This window comes from Paroedura picta, chromosome 3, assembly GCF_049243985.1.
Source record: "Paroedura picta isolate Pp20150507F chromosome 3, Ppicta_v3.0, whole genome shotgun sequence".
Classification (NCBI taxonomy): Eukaryota; Metazoa; Chordata; class Lepidosauria; order Squamata; family Gekkonidae; genus Paroedura; species Paroedura picta.
This window is the reverse complement of record NC_135371.1, coordinates 164,788,336-164,804,284: the sequence shown is the minus strand read 5'-3', so window position 1 is coordinate 164,804,284 and position 15,949 is coordinate 164,788,336. Positions and strand designations below refer to the sequence as shown.

The window sequence follows — 15,949 nt, the reverse complement described above, 5'->3', positions numbered from 1 at the left end:
CCCTGCTTTACAGAGGGAGAAAATGATATATAACCTCAATCCCTGGTATTTTGTGATTCTGCCTCCCGCAGTAGGCATTTTCTCACTGACTCCGCCTACTGCCGCAGCCATTTTGTGGTTGTGACTTTTCCCCTTTGTCAGAACTCCAAAGAGGCTGGCCTCTTCTACCATGCCAGGTACGCTACTTGTTTCCCCAGTCTGCTTACCAATAAATTTAATGGTGATGTGATTTTTGTGAACTTATCTCTCTGAAGGAGATCTGTTAGGGGGAAAGCAGCCCTCCGTGATTAAGTAGAGATTTACCGTTGGATTTCCCAAGCTGAGGTTTAGCAGTCTAGCTCACAGACCGCTTTTCATTATCTTGTGGTGATAATGTTGTCCAGGTTTTCATTTAGCGAAATGGCATGTCTGCCTAGTGAAGATCGATTGGCTGAGTCCATCTGATGAAGTGGACTGTCCAGTTCACGAAAGGTAATGCCGGGATAAGTTTTTGAGAAGTCCCATGGCTCCTGTTTCTTTTTGATAAAACTGGGGATCGTTCCTGGAACTTTTTGCGTGCAAAGCAGATGGTCCCTCCCTCCCTCGCTCCTTCCCTCGCTCCCTCCCTCCCTCCCTCCCTCCCTCCCTCATTCATTCATTCATTCATTCATTCATTCATTCAATCAATCAATTTATTGACTGCCACTCTTGGATCAAGCTGATGCGTGCGGTTTACAATAAATCCTCAATAAAACACAGTTAAAAAATCCTTGGAAGCATAATCCTGCGTTGAGCAGGGGGTTGGACTAGATGGCCTGTATGGCCCCTTCCAACTCTATGATTCTGTAATCCATCTTCATCCTTCCCAACTCACCAGTCCATTGAAAGTTGAAACCGCCCACTGCTTACATCCCCCGCACAGCTGGCCTCGGGGGAGGGCAGGGGGCACCTTCTGCCATAGATGTACCAGGAATCCTGAAAAGGGGCCCCAGATCTTCCACTGCCTGGCCTCAACCAAATACCTGGCAGAAGAGCTCCATCTTGCAGGCCCTGTGGAACCGCACCAGCTCTGTCAGGGCCCTCTGCTCTTTTGGGAGCTCATTCCACCAGGTAGGGGCCAGGACCGAGAAGGCCCTGGTCCTAGTCCCATAGGCCAGGGACCACCAGCAGATTCAAACATGCAAAGCGAAGGGCCCTGCAGGGGGCATAAAGAGTCAGGCAGTGCCTCTGATATCTGGGGACCAGACTGCAAATGGCCTTAATACTGCTTCATCAAATCCCACCAATTCCTTCTTATTGCCTTTAAGCTTTGCGTTTTTTTTGGACCATATACGTCATGACTGAGGTTTGCAAAAGAAGATAAATATTAACTTTAAAAAATACGCACTAAGCTCAAAACTAGCCTTCTTTGACAGCTCATTCTGTGTCGGAGAAGCAGGTAATTGGTCTCTGAGCAGAAATGTGCTGGTTTGAATGCCAAGACGGATAGGGTAATGTCTGACTTCTCTGTTCCAGACCAGACATAACTGTACAAGATCTCTCTTTAATCATTTTTACCAGTTATAAGCGGATGGGACATTTTATAGTGCCAAATAATTCTCTTTTTTTTAAATGGCCGTTAAATGAGATTTTGGAACTAAACAGAATACTTCCCTCCCTCCCCTCCCTCGTTTCAAAATGCTTGTTTATGGAAAAAAAGAACCTTTCCATTGAGATTTTAATCTGATAGTTTAGGCCTGATTTTGCTGTTTGGATTTTGGGCTCCTCACAAGATGAATTTACTGGGCAGTTTCACAAAGAGGATATTTCTAATATATACTGCTTGGCACAATAATGTGGACATTTATTACCTCTGTAGATGAGAAGCAAGAGCCTCTTGTGGCGCAGACTGGTAAGGCAGCAGACATGCAGTCTGAAAGCTCTGCCCATGAGGCTGGGAGTTCGATCCCAGCAGCCGGCTCAAGGTTGACTCAGCCTTCCATCCTTCCGAGGTCGGTAAAATGAGTACCCAGATTGCTGGGGGGTAAACGGTAATGACTGGGGAAGGCACTGGCAAACCACCCCGTATTGAGTCTTCCATGAAAAAGCTAGAGGGCGTCACCCCAAGGGTCAGACATGACCTGGTGCTTGCACAGGGGATACCTTTACCTTTAGATGAGAAGCATGAGAAAAAGCAAGATCTCTGCCACCCAAGCAGTGGTGCGCACTATGTGCTGGTAGTTTTCGTCATCAGAATTTTCTTGGCAGACTCAATACGGGGTGGTTTGCCAGTGCCTTCCCCAGTGATATCAGATGGTACTGCAAAGGCCCTTCAGTAGTACCACGAAGTGGGGATATTCAAAATGGCAGCTGGGGAGAGCCCTCTTACCCTTTGCCTGCCATTTCTGGCTGAGTGTAGAGGAAAGAAAAAGTTTTTTTTTTTAATGTCTATCCTTATTTGAGCAGGTTGACCTACCCCCTCCCAAAGTGGCCAATGATGAACCTGAAGGGAGTGGGAAGGAGAGGGCCCCGGCCATTCAAACCTTTGCCGGCTGAGGCTTTTCTCACTTCCAGGGGGTGTGGCCAGTTGACATCACTTCCTGGTACCTTTCAGCGGTACCTCCATGGCCAGAAAGTTGTAAAATGTTGGTTTAAACTATGAGGAAGAAAGTAATTTAGGGGACAAATTATCAAACATTAAGTGGGCTGGTTAATCTATCATTAGTTTACCTCTTTCACTATTTAAGTCAGACTCTTTCCCCCCTCCCCACCGTTCCCCCCCCCATATAAAGATTGGAAAAGACCTGTAATTAAAGATGTCAGTGAAAGGTTTTAACTTTCTGACATTTCATTACTGACGTAAGAATGTCCATTTACCAACAAAGATTATAACACAAGATTGCTGATCTTGTATTTATAAACAAGTTCGGGATAATGCATCCTTCTAGGACTGAATAAGAACTTAGGCTTCTTATTTTGCTACAAATGCAGGTTTTCTGTATTTCCAACCATGATGTATCTCTCTCAGCTCAAATTAAACCAATTTATGTTTTGCACTGTGCTTCTGCTTCCTGAATTGGTCCTGATATGTAACAGCTCTCCTGCCTTGTAACTTCAATATACAGGCTGTTGGATGTTCATTCCTATTTGTATCCTACTAAGGGAGCTTTGACTCCTGATAGTTTATACTCTGGAAAACGCTGTCGGTTGTTAAGGTGCTATTGGACGCGGCTTGGGTCCTACTTACCTGCGGGACCGCTTGGTTACTTATGCCCCCCGCAGGGCTCTCCGCTTTGCGGGTATGAATCTACTGACTGTCTGAACGTTCCTGGGACGTTCGCCTGGCCTCGACCAGGGCCAGGGCCTTTTTGGTCCTGGCCCCAACCTGGTGGAATGAGCTCTCGGAGGGGCTAAGGGCCCTGTCGGAACTACTATCTTTCCGCAGGGCCTGTAAGACGGAGCTCTTCCGCCAGGCGTATGGTTGAGGCCAGGGCAGAGCCCGGGTTCCATCCAAGATCCCTAATCCATCGGCCAGTTTTTCTCTCCTCTCTCTCTTACGGAACTAACGACTGACCTCTCTCTGAACAAGCGGGGAGAGTCACAGGATAGAATGCCATCTTTTTATTGTAATAATGGGTACTTATGGTGTTTTATGTGATTTTACTGCGATTTTATATTTTATTAGGAACTGCTGTGATACCTTTTGGCGAATGGTGGTGTATAAATCTCAATAAATAAATAAACAAATTTACAGCTCCCGACCTGAAATGGCCTAGCTTGGCATATGTGGTTCATTCCATTCCTAGAGTAATCCTATAAATGCAGGAAAGACTTTTCCATGAGATAATTTGCAAACTGACCATTCTGCTTGTTCAGAGAACTGTATTAAGTGCTGGGTTTTCGTGCCTCACTGGAAAACAGTGGTGGGTCATAGGAAGGTGATGAAGATAATAAAAGGTATGGAATGTAAAGAGCAGTGGAGAAACGAAACAGGATTTGGGCATGTTCAGACCCGAGGAGGCATAAAAGGCAGTTTTCAGAATGGGCTTAAGGTACAGGAAGGAAGATTGAAGTTAAGTATTAGGGAAAGCCTTTTTGACGACCAGATTATATGGGGGTGCATGTTTCCAGGGCTGGCTTTAGAGGCTTTAAACAATGGAAGGGCTTAAGGTGAAGCTAGAGGAATATCTGCTTGGGATGATTAAAGTGTTGCTCATGCAATCTTGAGTGCGGTGGGAGCAGGCCACCCGACTCACGTTCTCAAACATTGTCCTGGTGAGCTTTTAAGGCCTTCGCAAAAGAAAAACAAAACTGTTTTGAGCCTTTCCAGAGTTAATGGAGACAAATGGAAGACAGATGGAGGAGTTGGTGGCACTTGTGTATAAATAAGGAAGTGGACCGGAGTTGTTACCACACATTACTAGGGCGGGCCGGGTTGATAGAATCCTAGACTTTCATTTCAGACAGCAGTGGGAGGAATTTCTCTTGGTCACCTAGGAACCAGCATATGAGAAGTGCCCCATTGTGCTGACTAGGCTCAGACTGTGAGCTTTTGGACAGGTTGTCCAGGTTCTTTGACAAATTGTAGCAAATTACTTTTGACTCCCGGGTATTATTATTATCCATAATAAAAATAGGTTGCTTCCTGGATTTCAAATCACCGCCTCCACTTGAATGTGATTCAGGCCAATTCTGCAAATCAACCCTTTTCCTAACAGGAAATCTCCCCATTAGCCAAATGAGCAATTATAAAACCTGGCCCGGAAGGTCAATCAAAAGGATTCTTTTCTAGATACTTTGCCATTGACAAAAAAAGGCTGGGGCAAGTGGTCCTGAATGTCCCAAAATTCAGAATGCTGTCCATACAGAATTGCCCTGGAAGATGTCTGTAAGGCAGCGAATTGGTCCATACTCATTAAGCATTATTCAGTGAACATGGTCTCCAGAAATGAAGCTGCAATGGAGAAAGCAGTGTTGCAGGCAATTTTGCACTGATCTGTCTACACTGTCCTTCTAGGGCAGGCGAGCTTGCTGTTTTCCCATGTAAGACTGCACAGAAGCCATGAAGATGAAAACAGGGTTGCACTTAACTTGTAACTTAACACCGGCCCAAGAGGGGCAACATAGAAGTCAAATTAATGATAAATTAATAAACTGCTGTTCATTGAGTGGTCTTCTATGCAGGCACACATCCCTTCCTCCTTTTCTCCCTGTAGGCTGCCATCATGTAGACTGCCTCATGATTGCGAAGGGAAGGCTGCCTATGTCTTGTGATCATTTGGGTAGGAAAAACATTATCTAGAGGGGAGGGGGAGCACTCTTGAGTTTAGAAGATTCTTCAGAAAAGCTTGGAAGTTCCTCTCTGCAACTGCTCTGCAATTATGCAGTCCCATATGCGCCTGCACAGACCACTCAATAAACAGCAGTTACAGGTAAGTGCAACCTTGTTTGCTGCATGCCTTCCTGAATACAACCGTTGAAAGAGCCTTCCACACTTAATCTGACAGGCTGTTCTAGAGGACTAAATTGGTCTGTAGCTGTGATTACAGTAACTCCATGATTATGGATTATCTAACGCTATGTAACTCCAAACCATAGCTGACTCTAAGTAGAAGGATCTGAAGAAGTGAGCAGTGACTCACAAAAGCTTATATGCTGCCACAAATTTTGTTAGTCATTAAGGTGCTACTGGATTCTTGCTCTTTTCTAGTTCCACAGACAAACACGGAAGGGAAAATGTGTACATGCAGTGGGGGAGAGGAGCATATGAGTCCTTGGGCAGTGGGTTGTTTCCACTGAGTTCATGTGAAGATATGAAGAGATGAAGCTGCCTTATACTGAATTAGAGGATTGGTCCATCAAAGTCCGTCCTGTCTACTCAAATTGGCAGCAACTACGATCTTAGATTCTTTCACATCACTCATTGCTACCTGAGCTTTTTAGCTGGAGATGCCTGGGATTGAACCTGGGGCCTTCTGTGTGCCAAGCAGATGCTCTACCTCTGAGTCACAGCTCTTCAAGAAGTTCAAAGGGTGGGTTGTCAGCTTTTAGCAGGCCTTTCCGTTATACTTAGGCCATTCTGTTTCTCTTGAATGGACAGAGGTATAGATGCTTCAACCAATGGGCTGCTGCACAGAAATGAAGGTGATTCCAGCAGCATATTACTGGATTTTTTGGCAAAAGCACTCCAGGTATTCTTGGATCATTGACATCCTTTGTATCATATCTGGTGGAAGTTCTTGGATTACTGCATTTCAGGCAGAACGATTGGCTGAAACATAGTGATCCTCCATGCAAAAGGTCAGACATGTTCATATTGGGGGCTCATATTGAGGGTCCAGGATCCTTCATCCACCTCCGTTTGGTGGCTGTTCTGGCTGAATGGTCATTGAAATGGGAGCTGCTCCTGAGGAAAAACAAGATTCTCACAAGGGTTGCGTGCTTCAGCTGCCGAAGTGGCTGTCGGATGGCGCAGGGGGGAGGTGTGTGGCGCCGGCTCTGATGCGCCAGTCGACGGCGCACGCAGGCACAGAGCGCCAGGTTGCATGCTGCCCCCCCCCCCGTGTCACGGCGCTGGCTGCTTCGGCCTTGGATGGCCGCTTTGGTGGCCGAAGCGCACAACCCTCATTTCTCACCCTCCTGTTCTGGGGACGCTCTCGCATAGAGGGGAGAAAGCAACCGTACAGGTTGCGAATTTGTTTCCCTGCCAGTTTTGTGGTTTGAGGAAGCTATTCTGAAGTCCTTGAGAGGAAGTGTGGAATAGCAATTAATGGTCTACAACCTGGGAAACCTGAGTTCAGATCTCCAATCTGCTATCGGAAAGAGCGAAATGAATGACAAGGTTCTACTCAAAATACATATGTAACATTTTCAGGAATACTTTTTGTGTGTTTAAATTTAAATATGTTAGGCTTCAATGTGTTCAGTGGTAATACATTCTAATGAATGCAGCATTCTCAAGCTTATAAAGTTCAACAATATCAAAATACGCTGGTCATTCTGCCTTTTGTGACCACCAATTGTGACTATGTAGGAGTATTTCTGTTCAAATCATCTACGTCCTTTTGTTCTCTACAGAATTTTAGCTTTTTTCTTCCATCTCTCAGATGGCAGAAATTAAGATCCATATGCAATGGATATTATTATGATAATAAGGTGCAGCAGCTTGCAACTTTTTCTCAAGTACTGGGCACACTTGCAGATTTTCTTATGGAATGGCATTTCTGCTTGCCAAGTTGTGTATGCTAAGTGCTAAATTAAAAGTTCTGTGTTAAAATTGTTAAAAAAGCCCCTTAGTTTTAATAGGAAAGGAAGCATATTTACTTTTTGTATGTGCAAAATTTCTGCTTCTTTCTGATGAAAAACTGGGGGGGGGGAAAAAAAGGAGACAGAGGAGAAGCCAAAGTTCGGCCTGGACAAAATTTGCAAGTCATGGGAGTCCGGCTCCCTTTTATAATAAGGCTCTCCTTCATTTTTAATGGGTGAGATAGTGGTGAGCAGAGCCAAAGTGTGTTTGTAAACCACCACTAAGGACCTGGAAAACACGAAGACTTGTTTTTGCTAAGGAGCCCTTGGTACCTTGAGCGACATTTTGGTATATTTTCCATTTCTCTCTCTCTTTCCTTATTCCATAAGCAGCTCCATGGATGTCTATTTCAACCCAACGCCCCTGGTGTTCAAGCTGTGTATCTAATTAAGGCTCGGGTTGGGGGGCGGGGGATGCACTTTAAAGAGTTTGTGGAGAAGAACCCAAGCAAAGAGTGACCCTCTTATTTCTCCAGTAGAAGACTCCATCAAAGCAAAAGCTCCCAACTCCCCGAGCGCGGCGTGGGTGCCTCAGCCTAGACCTACACCGCCTAACGGGAGAGACCTGAACGCCTGGAACCGGCTCAAGGACCAGCCTTTGGGTAGGAAAAACATTTTGCACAGATGACCAGTCGCCGTGAGCAGCACACAATGACTGCCAAATTGTATTTTCTGTCTCTCTCTCTCTCTGTGTCTCTGCCCTCTTTCCCATATGAATTACTCAGAGTCTCACTATGCATTCTGTATCTGGTTTTGGAGGGGAATTGAGGCTTTTTGGCTTTCTCTGCCAGGAAGGTTAAGGGATTCAGATGCTGTCACAATCAACCCCCTAAACTCTGCCTGGTATGTCTATCATAATTTGCTCAACACTGATTTTTCCAGACTTTGTGTATTAGCAGTGTATTCATTTTGCAGAGTTGCTCCAACCTAAGCCCAGTGAAATCAGTCTGTGTAGAATTATACTGTACTAGCTTCATAGCCCGTTCCTAAGAACAGGCCCTGAAAGGGTCACCTCCTCTGGCCCCTGGCCCCTGGCCAGGCAGCTTAAGGTGGCTTTGGGCTGCAGCTCGCAGCCAAATAAAGTGGGGTGGGCGGGGGCTGGGCAGCTCGTTAGGAGGCAGTCCGCAGGCCAGGAGGCCCTCATCAGCAGGCCCAGCCTAGCAGGCCAAGAGGCCCTCGTTAGCAAGCCCTCCACCACGCCCAGGGCCCTCTCCCCTTACCTGCTGCTGCTTCCAGGCACTGAGGCATCTGAGAGTCCAAGGATGGAGGGCGGGAGCCACAAGGGCAGGGCCAATCAGGGCAAAGCTGGCTGCACCCTGATTGGCCCTATTCCGACTTGGACAGCCGGACACGTCCCATCCCGTAGGCTGTTTCAGAAATATAAAGAGGAACAACAATGGATGAGGTTTTAGGGCCCATTTGTTTAAGGCATTTATTTTGTGGTCTTGCGTGCAGACTCAGTGGGTTGACTTGCTAGATCTCATGGTGTGGTGGAGGACAATCACAGCCTACGTATGGGGATCCTATAGGATTTTCAAGGCAGGAGGTGGTTTGCTGTCGCGTGCCTCTGTGTCTCAACCCTGGACTACTTTAGTGGTCTCCCATTCAAGTACAAATCGGGGTTTAATCCTGGTTAGCTTCTGAGATCCGACAGGATTGGGTTACAAGAAGAAGAGTTTGTTCTTATATGCCACTTTTCTCTACCCAAAGGAGTCGCAAAGCGGCTTATAGTCGCCTTCCCTTTCCTCTCCCCACAACAGACATCCTGTGAGGTGGGTGAGGCTGAGAGAGCCCAGATATCACTGCTCGGTCTGAACAGCTTTAGAAGTCCGCACTCCAAACCACTACACCAAACTGGTTAGCCAGAGCTGTGCAGGTCCAGGTAGACATCGTGGTACCAGTTCTGTTTTGTTTTGTGCTGATGTAAGAGGGAAGTTGAAGGCACTTTTAAATGGGGGGTGGGGCTTGTGGACGAAAGCAATGTAGGACAAGGCTGCAGCACTAGAGAAAAGTGTTTAAAGTCGAGGAAAGGTTGGTAAGACCCAGCCCAACACCTTTTTGCTTCTGGACAGATCCTGAATTGCAAGCTATGCCTGGCAGGTGCAATATCTAGGCTTGCTTTCATTGCTTTTACTACCCCGTAGCAGGTTAACAGGGGTGGTTTGACTCCAGCAAGTGAGCCTTAAACATATGAGCCACTGCTATGGCATGAAGATCAAGCTGCAGTGACAGATTTTAGTGATATATTTTTCCCTCTGGTGAGAGAGAGAGAAAAAAAGAGAGAGTTTATTTGTTGTTCTTCTCCATCCCCCTGCTCTGGATGCAAGACACCTCTGTGTGAGAGCTTTATTAATCAGAACTGCCTCCCGATTCCTCGCTTTCCTGCTCTTCCCCCTGCCAAAAAGCGAGTGGTGTTGGTTGGAGCACAGTGGCTGAGCTTTTGAAAAGGCTGTGTCTGGGTTTATTTAGTTTGTAAAAGGGAGAGTTGTTCTGTGTCCTAGGGCTTTGGGGAGCTTTTCCCCTCTGTCCGGGTGGCAGAGCAGAGTATTTAGCATAGCCAGTGCTTGCAAAATTTCCAGCATGGTTTGGTTATTCTTATTAATTTTTTTTTAAATGGCATTTTGTGAAAGGAAAAGTGGTCTAAAATAAGTTAGCTCGGGGCTTGTAGGACTCTGTTTCCTTCCCAACCTCATAAACATTTCCCCTCCTGCCTTGCTTGTTTTCCCGATTGGCATTTATATAAATTAGCTATGACTCAAGTTGTACTATTCTTTCATGAATCATTTTTCCCTCCAGAGTGTTCAGCTGTCTTGTGAATGCATAACATCTTACTCCTTCTCATTGTACATTTATATGAACATCTTGTGTATCTCCCCCGGCCACGTTTTATATTGCACTTCTGGCTAGGATTGATACCATGCTGGAGAAGTAGGTCTCTTGGGTTTTGAAAGTTACTGTTTTTTAAATTTTTATTTTATTCATTTATTTGTATTTATATACCACCCTCCCTTGTGGCTCAGGGCGGTTTACGGAAAACTTTAGATGAGTAACAGTACAAGGTAAGTTTGATAACTGTATCAACAGTCACAACATCATCAGTCATAACGTAACTTCACATGTTCAGGTGGCAATTATGAATGCAGTCCCATAAAGTGGATTTATTTAGATAAGAGTGGGTTCTGGGGTCCCCAGTAGATGTTATTAGTGGCCTCGACCAAATGCCTGGCGGAAGAGCTCTATTTTGCAGGCCTTGCGGAACTGAGATGGCTCCAGCAGGGCCCAGATCTCTTCTGGGAGTTCATTCCACCAGGTGGGGGCTAGGACGGAGAATGACCCGGCCCAGGTTGAGGCCAAACGTGCTTCCTTGGGACCAGTGATCACCAGCCAGTTGAGTCTAGTACTCTTTGGAGGGGGGGGGGGCATAGGCAGAGAGACAGTCTCTCAGGTATGCTGGACCCAAACAGCATATGGCCTTAAAGTAAGGTGACCAGATTTTAACATTGGTAAAGTGGGACACCATTGACTGGGGGGGGGGAGTCTTGATTAAAACTTTGGTCTATATGGAGCAACAAAAAGTTTCATAGAATGCACAGAACGCAAAAATAGTATTGTAATATATATATTTTTAATTTCAACATAATTGCAATTTGCCAGGTACCCTCAGATGTCCCTCCAAAAGTGGGACAATCTGGTCACCTTACCTTAAAGGTAATTACCAGGACCTTAAGCTTGATCCGGAATTCAACTAGTAACCCTTGCCGCTGTTGGAGTATGGGCCGGGTTATGGGCCCCCACGGTGTTCTCGTGAGAACCTTGGCCACTGCATTAAAAAAAATTACACACACACACATTTCAGAACTCTTCTTTAGATGCCTTCTTTCAAAGCTGTTGTTCGAGTGACTGTTGGCTTCATTTGGGCTCAGCTGCCAATCTGAACACATTAAAGTGAATAACTCTTGGGTGCATTGCACTTGTGGAGTAACCCGGTTAGGTACCCCAGCTTTGCAGGAATTAAAAACAAAACCAGGAATCTCGAGGTGCTTTAAAGTAGCGATCCCCAACCTGTGGGCCGTGGACCACATGTGGTCCTTCGACTAATTGGAGGTGGGCCCCGAAGGACCCCTTCTCCCCTCCGGGCCTTTGCAACACACTTCGGGTGTTATTGTCTCCCATCCCTCCCAGATGGGACTATCTCGTTGCAGAGAAGCAGGCTCAGGGTTCCCATTGATTTGTCATTGTCATGAGTTAAAATTTCCATGAAAATAAAATGTTCCTTATGTTCATTGTTGTGGCGTTTCTGTATCTTATTTTGAAGGGATGTTTAAACATTACCATAGTGATCAGAGAGCGTTAGGGCAGTGGTTGAGAGTAGAGAACTACCCCCCCCCCCACCGGGCCTCAGTAAAAGGCGTTGAGTGGTCCCCGGTGAGTGGTCCCCGGTGTTGAGTGGTCCCCGGTGCTAAATAGGTTGGGGACCACTGCTTTAAAGCATAGGAAGATGACGTGAGCTTCTCAGATGAAGCAGGTGGTAATCCACAGGAGTTTATGCTGGGATAAAATCTTCCTATGTTTTAAGATGTCCTCATCTGGGTGGTTCAGGATAGCCTGATCTCATCACATCTCGGAAGCCAAGCTGGGTCAGCCCTGGTTAGGACCTGAATGGGAGACCACCAAAGAAGTCCAGGTTGGTTCATAGAGAAAGGCACTGGGAAACACCTCTGTTTGTCTTGGGCCTCGTAAACCCTGCGGGATTGCCATAATGTGGCTGTAACTTGGCAGCACTTATGCTTGCCACTGTGCGTTAGGGTGTCACAAGATTCCTGTTTGTTTTTGCTACAACAGATTAAATAAAGGCTTAACTCTCAGAAGTTATTGCCTCTGGTTTACTACTTTGCCTCTGTAAAGCAGGACTTTGGGGGTGTTCTCAGTGAGAGTTTGTGAGACCAAGAAATCTTTCTCATCTTCCTTTTGAGAGCATGGGTGTGCTGGGTCGAATATTTTAAACGAGTGATGTCATGTTGTGGGTGTGGCTTACCCATGTCCAGCTATCTGGTAGACCCCAAGGACACTGACTGGGTTTTTGGCTTCAGCTGTGATCTTTATACTTTATCGGATGGAATTTTGAATTAGGGTTCAGGGGTACTGGCAAACATCTCTGCTGGTTGGCGACGTAAGAGAGGAATGACAATAGTTTAAGAGTATGGCTAGGAAGATATATGAGGTAAGGAGGCAGTGTTACCCATTCCTGGTGAGTTGGGCTGTAAATTGTGAAACACAATTTTGTAAACTTCAATTAAAACTCGGCAGAAGAAATCTCTCCTTCCAGTTTAAGTATGTACACAAAGGTACACACCGTTCCTGCATTTGACTGCTGTATGTTTGGAATGGGAGTATTCTCTGGTAGTAAAAAGGAAGATGTCCTATCCCAACTTTGGATGCAAGATACACGTAAAAGCAGTGTTACTCAGAGGCAAAATTCATGTATATCCAAACCTTTCAGAACAGTGTATAAATGAGGACAGGTGAACATGGCTTGCCCGTAATTTGACTGCCATTTGATCTGAGAAAAGTGATATAAACCAGGACTTTCCGCTTTCTTTTTGAATCAAAAAGCAATTGGAGCACACAAAAATAGTATAAGCAAACAAAAATCCGGGTCCTGTGGGTAATCACAATGGACAATCAATCAATAAACAATATAAAACTATAAATATTAAAGACTTATTTATTTTACATCCAAATCTTAGGAATGCAAGAAGAAAACAATTCAGATGAGAAAATATCCATTTAGCAATGCTGTAGGCTGAACAGGCTTCCGGTTATACACCAGTTTCAGTAAATCTTCATCAGCAGCACTGGCAATCAAAAAAGTGAACTCAGAATGACTACAAGCTCAGTATGGTTGCATCTCTAGCTGTATAAAGCAACCTGCCAGTGGTACCTGTCGTATTCTTACATAATCCTCTGAGCTTCCTTTCTGAACAACTGTATGCAGAATTTTCAAATCCTGATGATTTATTTATTGAATGCATAAGTAGTTCCCGACACTGAGCCAATGCATAACCATGAGGAGTTTTTTCCTAATAAACTACGTTGCTTTGGCCAAAACCACTTCTGATAATGTCTGTAGTAATCATAGTCACTCATGATGCTCATAGCATCATGACAAACCCAACAAATGCAACCCCATTACCAATTTGCAGCTTGCATCCCTGTTCATTGCTACTTCCTCTATGCCAAAAGATTTGGCTATGGAGCCCCAGTTTGTTCTTTCATTTTTTCCCCTCGTTCTGCAATTTGTATAGCTGATAGGACAAGCTCTGCGCCAGCAGCAACAACAAGCCCCAGTATTGTGCAGCAGCCTTGGGACACAGAATAATTTCTCTTTCCTCTCTGTTGCAGATTGGGTGGCGGCCTTGGCTTTAACACACTGGTGGTTTGTGTATGGAGCTTTCTTGGCTCCCTGGTTTTATCCCAGGCACCGGCTCTTGCATAGGAAATTTTCTAACTCCACTTCTGCTCTTGCATAAAAATGACCCTTTCTTTTGACCGCTCTTGGATGAAGACACTGGAGCTCAGCTCCGCAGGTTGGAAGTGACACAGGAACAAAATGCAAAGCCCTGCATAAGGGGTACAGGGACTAGGGTACCATGAGAGCCATCGTGGTAGCTTCCTTTGTTTAAAACTTTGCTGAGATCCATTCACAGCAAGTAGGACAGACAAAATTTATACTGAGAGTGCAGGGCTGTTTGGATATGAATGTCTCTGCTTTTTTTTTTTTACCGTGCAAATAAAATGTGCGGCATACTTTTAGATCTAGCCCAGGAAAAGTGTTGGGACCCCTTCACCGAAAACTTCGGTTCTTAACAGAATGAACATCTGTATCCAGCATCCTCCTCCTCCACAACCCCTTTTATGATCAACTTGTTGGGATTTATTATAATTGCCTTAATGTTTATATTTTTAGGTAACGTTTCAGCCAAGATATGCTGGGAGTCATGCAGAGCTCCTGTAAATTATAGTTGCCTCCTCAGCAAGCATAAAGCTTCTTGGAGAACATGATGCATGAAGGGGGAGAGGCAGTGTTTTCCTTTGCCCTCTCTTTGTTGCCCATGAAAAGAGCAAAGTTGGAGTGCAGTTTCAGATATGGGTGTTTCAGCATATTTCACTGATTTTTGATGGGCTCTAGTTTTTCTTGCCTTTCTTGCTCCAGAGATTACCAAGTAGGAGAGCTAGCTTGGTTTAGTGGGTAGGAGTGCAGACTTCTAATCTGAAAAACCGAGTTTGATTCCTCGCTCCCTCACATGCAGCCAGCTGGGTGACCTTGGGCTCTCCGCAGCACTGGGAAAGCTGTTCTGACCGAGCAGTAATATCAGGGCTCTCTCAGCCTCACCCACCTCACAGGGTGTCTGTTGCAGGAAGAGGAAAGGGAAGGCGATTGTAAGCCACTTTGAGACTCTTAGGGTAGAGAAAAGCGGCACATAAGAACCAACTCTGCTTCTTCAGTAATCTCAGGGCTCTTTCAACCTCACCTCCCTGAGGGGGTGTCTGTTCTGGGAAAAGGAAGGCGATTGTAAGCCGCTTTGAGACTCCTTTGGGAAGAGAAAAGCGGCATATAAGAACCAACCCTTCTTCTATTCTGGGCTCATACGCACAGTGGCAGCTTCCCTCTCTGCCTTGGTTTGTGTACAGATTTCTAGCAATCCTAAACAAAGTCCCTTCTAAGAATTCAGTGAGTTTACAAGACTGTAACTCTGTTTAAAGGTAAAGGTAAAGGTATCCCCTGTGCAAGCACCGAGTCATGTCTGACCCTTGGGGTGACGCCCTCTAGCGTTTTCTTGGCAGACTCAATACGGGGTGGTTTGCCAGTGCCTTCCCCAGTCATCACCGTTTACCCCCCAGCAAGCTGGGTACTCATTTTACCGACCTCGGAAGGATGGAAGGCTGAGTCAACCTTGAGCCGGCTGCTGGGATTGAACTCCCAACCTCATGGGCAGACAGATTCAGACAGCATATCGCTGCCTTACCACTCTGCGCCACAAGAGGCGCAATCCTAAACTCTGTTTAGGATTGCACAATAAATCAGGACGCACCAAATCAGGTGTCTGCTCTATGCAAGCATTGCCTCTTACAATATATAGTAGTACTAGCATCCTAATCAGATGCCCTTGTAGTAGTTAATAATGTGCACGTGTTAAGTGCTGTCAAGTCACTTCTAACTCATGGCTGCTCAATGAATTAATCACCTCCCAAATGTCCTGTTGTTAACAGCTTTGCTCATGTCTGCAAACTGAGGGCCATGGCTTCCTTGATCAAGTTTCATGTTGGGTCTTCCTTTTTCCCAGCTGTCCTCAACTTTTCTTAACTTTATTGGCTTTTCCAGTGGTTTTCTCATAACATGGCCAGTTTGATAGCCTTCGTTTAGTCATTTTAGCTTCCAGGGATAGTTCAGGCTTGATTGGATCTAGAATCCACTGATCTGTCTTGTTGGCAGTCCATGGTATGTATAAATCACTCCTTTCCATGACTGTAAGATATGGCACTGCAATGGAATTTTGAGTTTGACTCCCTGTCCTTGGGAAGTGACCAGCAATTCCCTGGGAGGAATGTCTCACAGTTGTATGGAGCAAGCAACATATGGAGAGGTGATAGCCTTTGATCTCTCTACCAGCAACACTTTGTTTTC

At 45.5% G+C, this 15,949-nt stretch overlaps 1 protein-coding gene across 6 annotated transcripts in view; it reads left to right on the top strand.

The window, feature by feature from the left end:
• LRP1 (LDL receptor related protein 1) overlaps positions 1–15,949 on the top strand; it is a 423,359-nt gene that overhangs the window by 41,248 nt on the left and 366,162 nt on the right. For 2 of the 6 annotated variants that reach the window (XM_077329218.1, XM_077329219.1), the window contains exon 2: positions 7,740–7,865. The exons of 2 other annotated variants lie outside the window; for them this stretch is intronic. In XM_077329218.1, the coding sequence (XP_077185333.1) occupies positions 7,740–7,865 (126 nt within the window). The remainder of the gene's footprint in view (positions 1–7,739; positions 7,866–15,949) is intronic. 2 more of the 6 variants (XM_077329220.1, XM_077329217.1) reach the window with 1 other exon arrangement.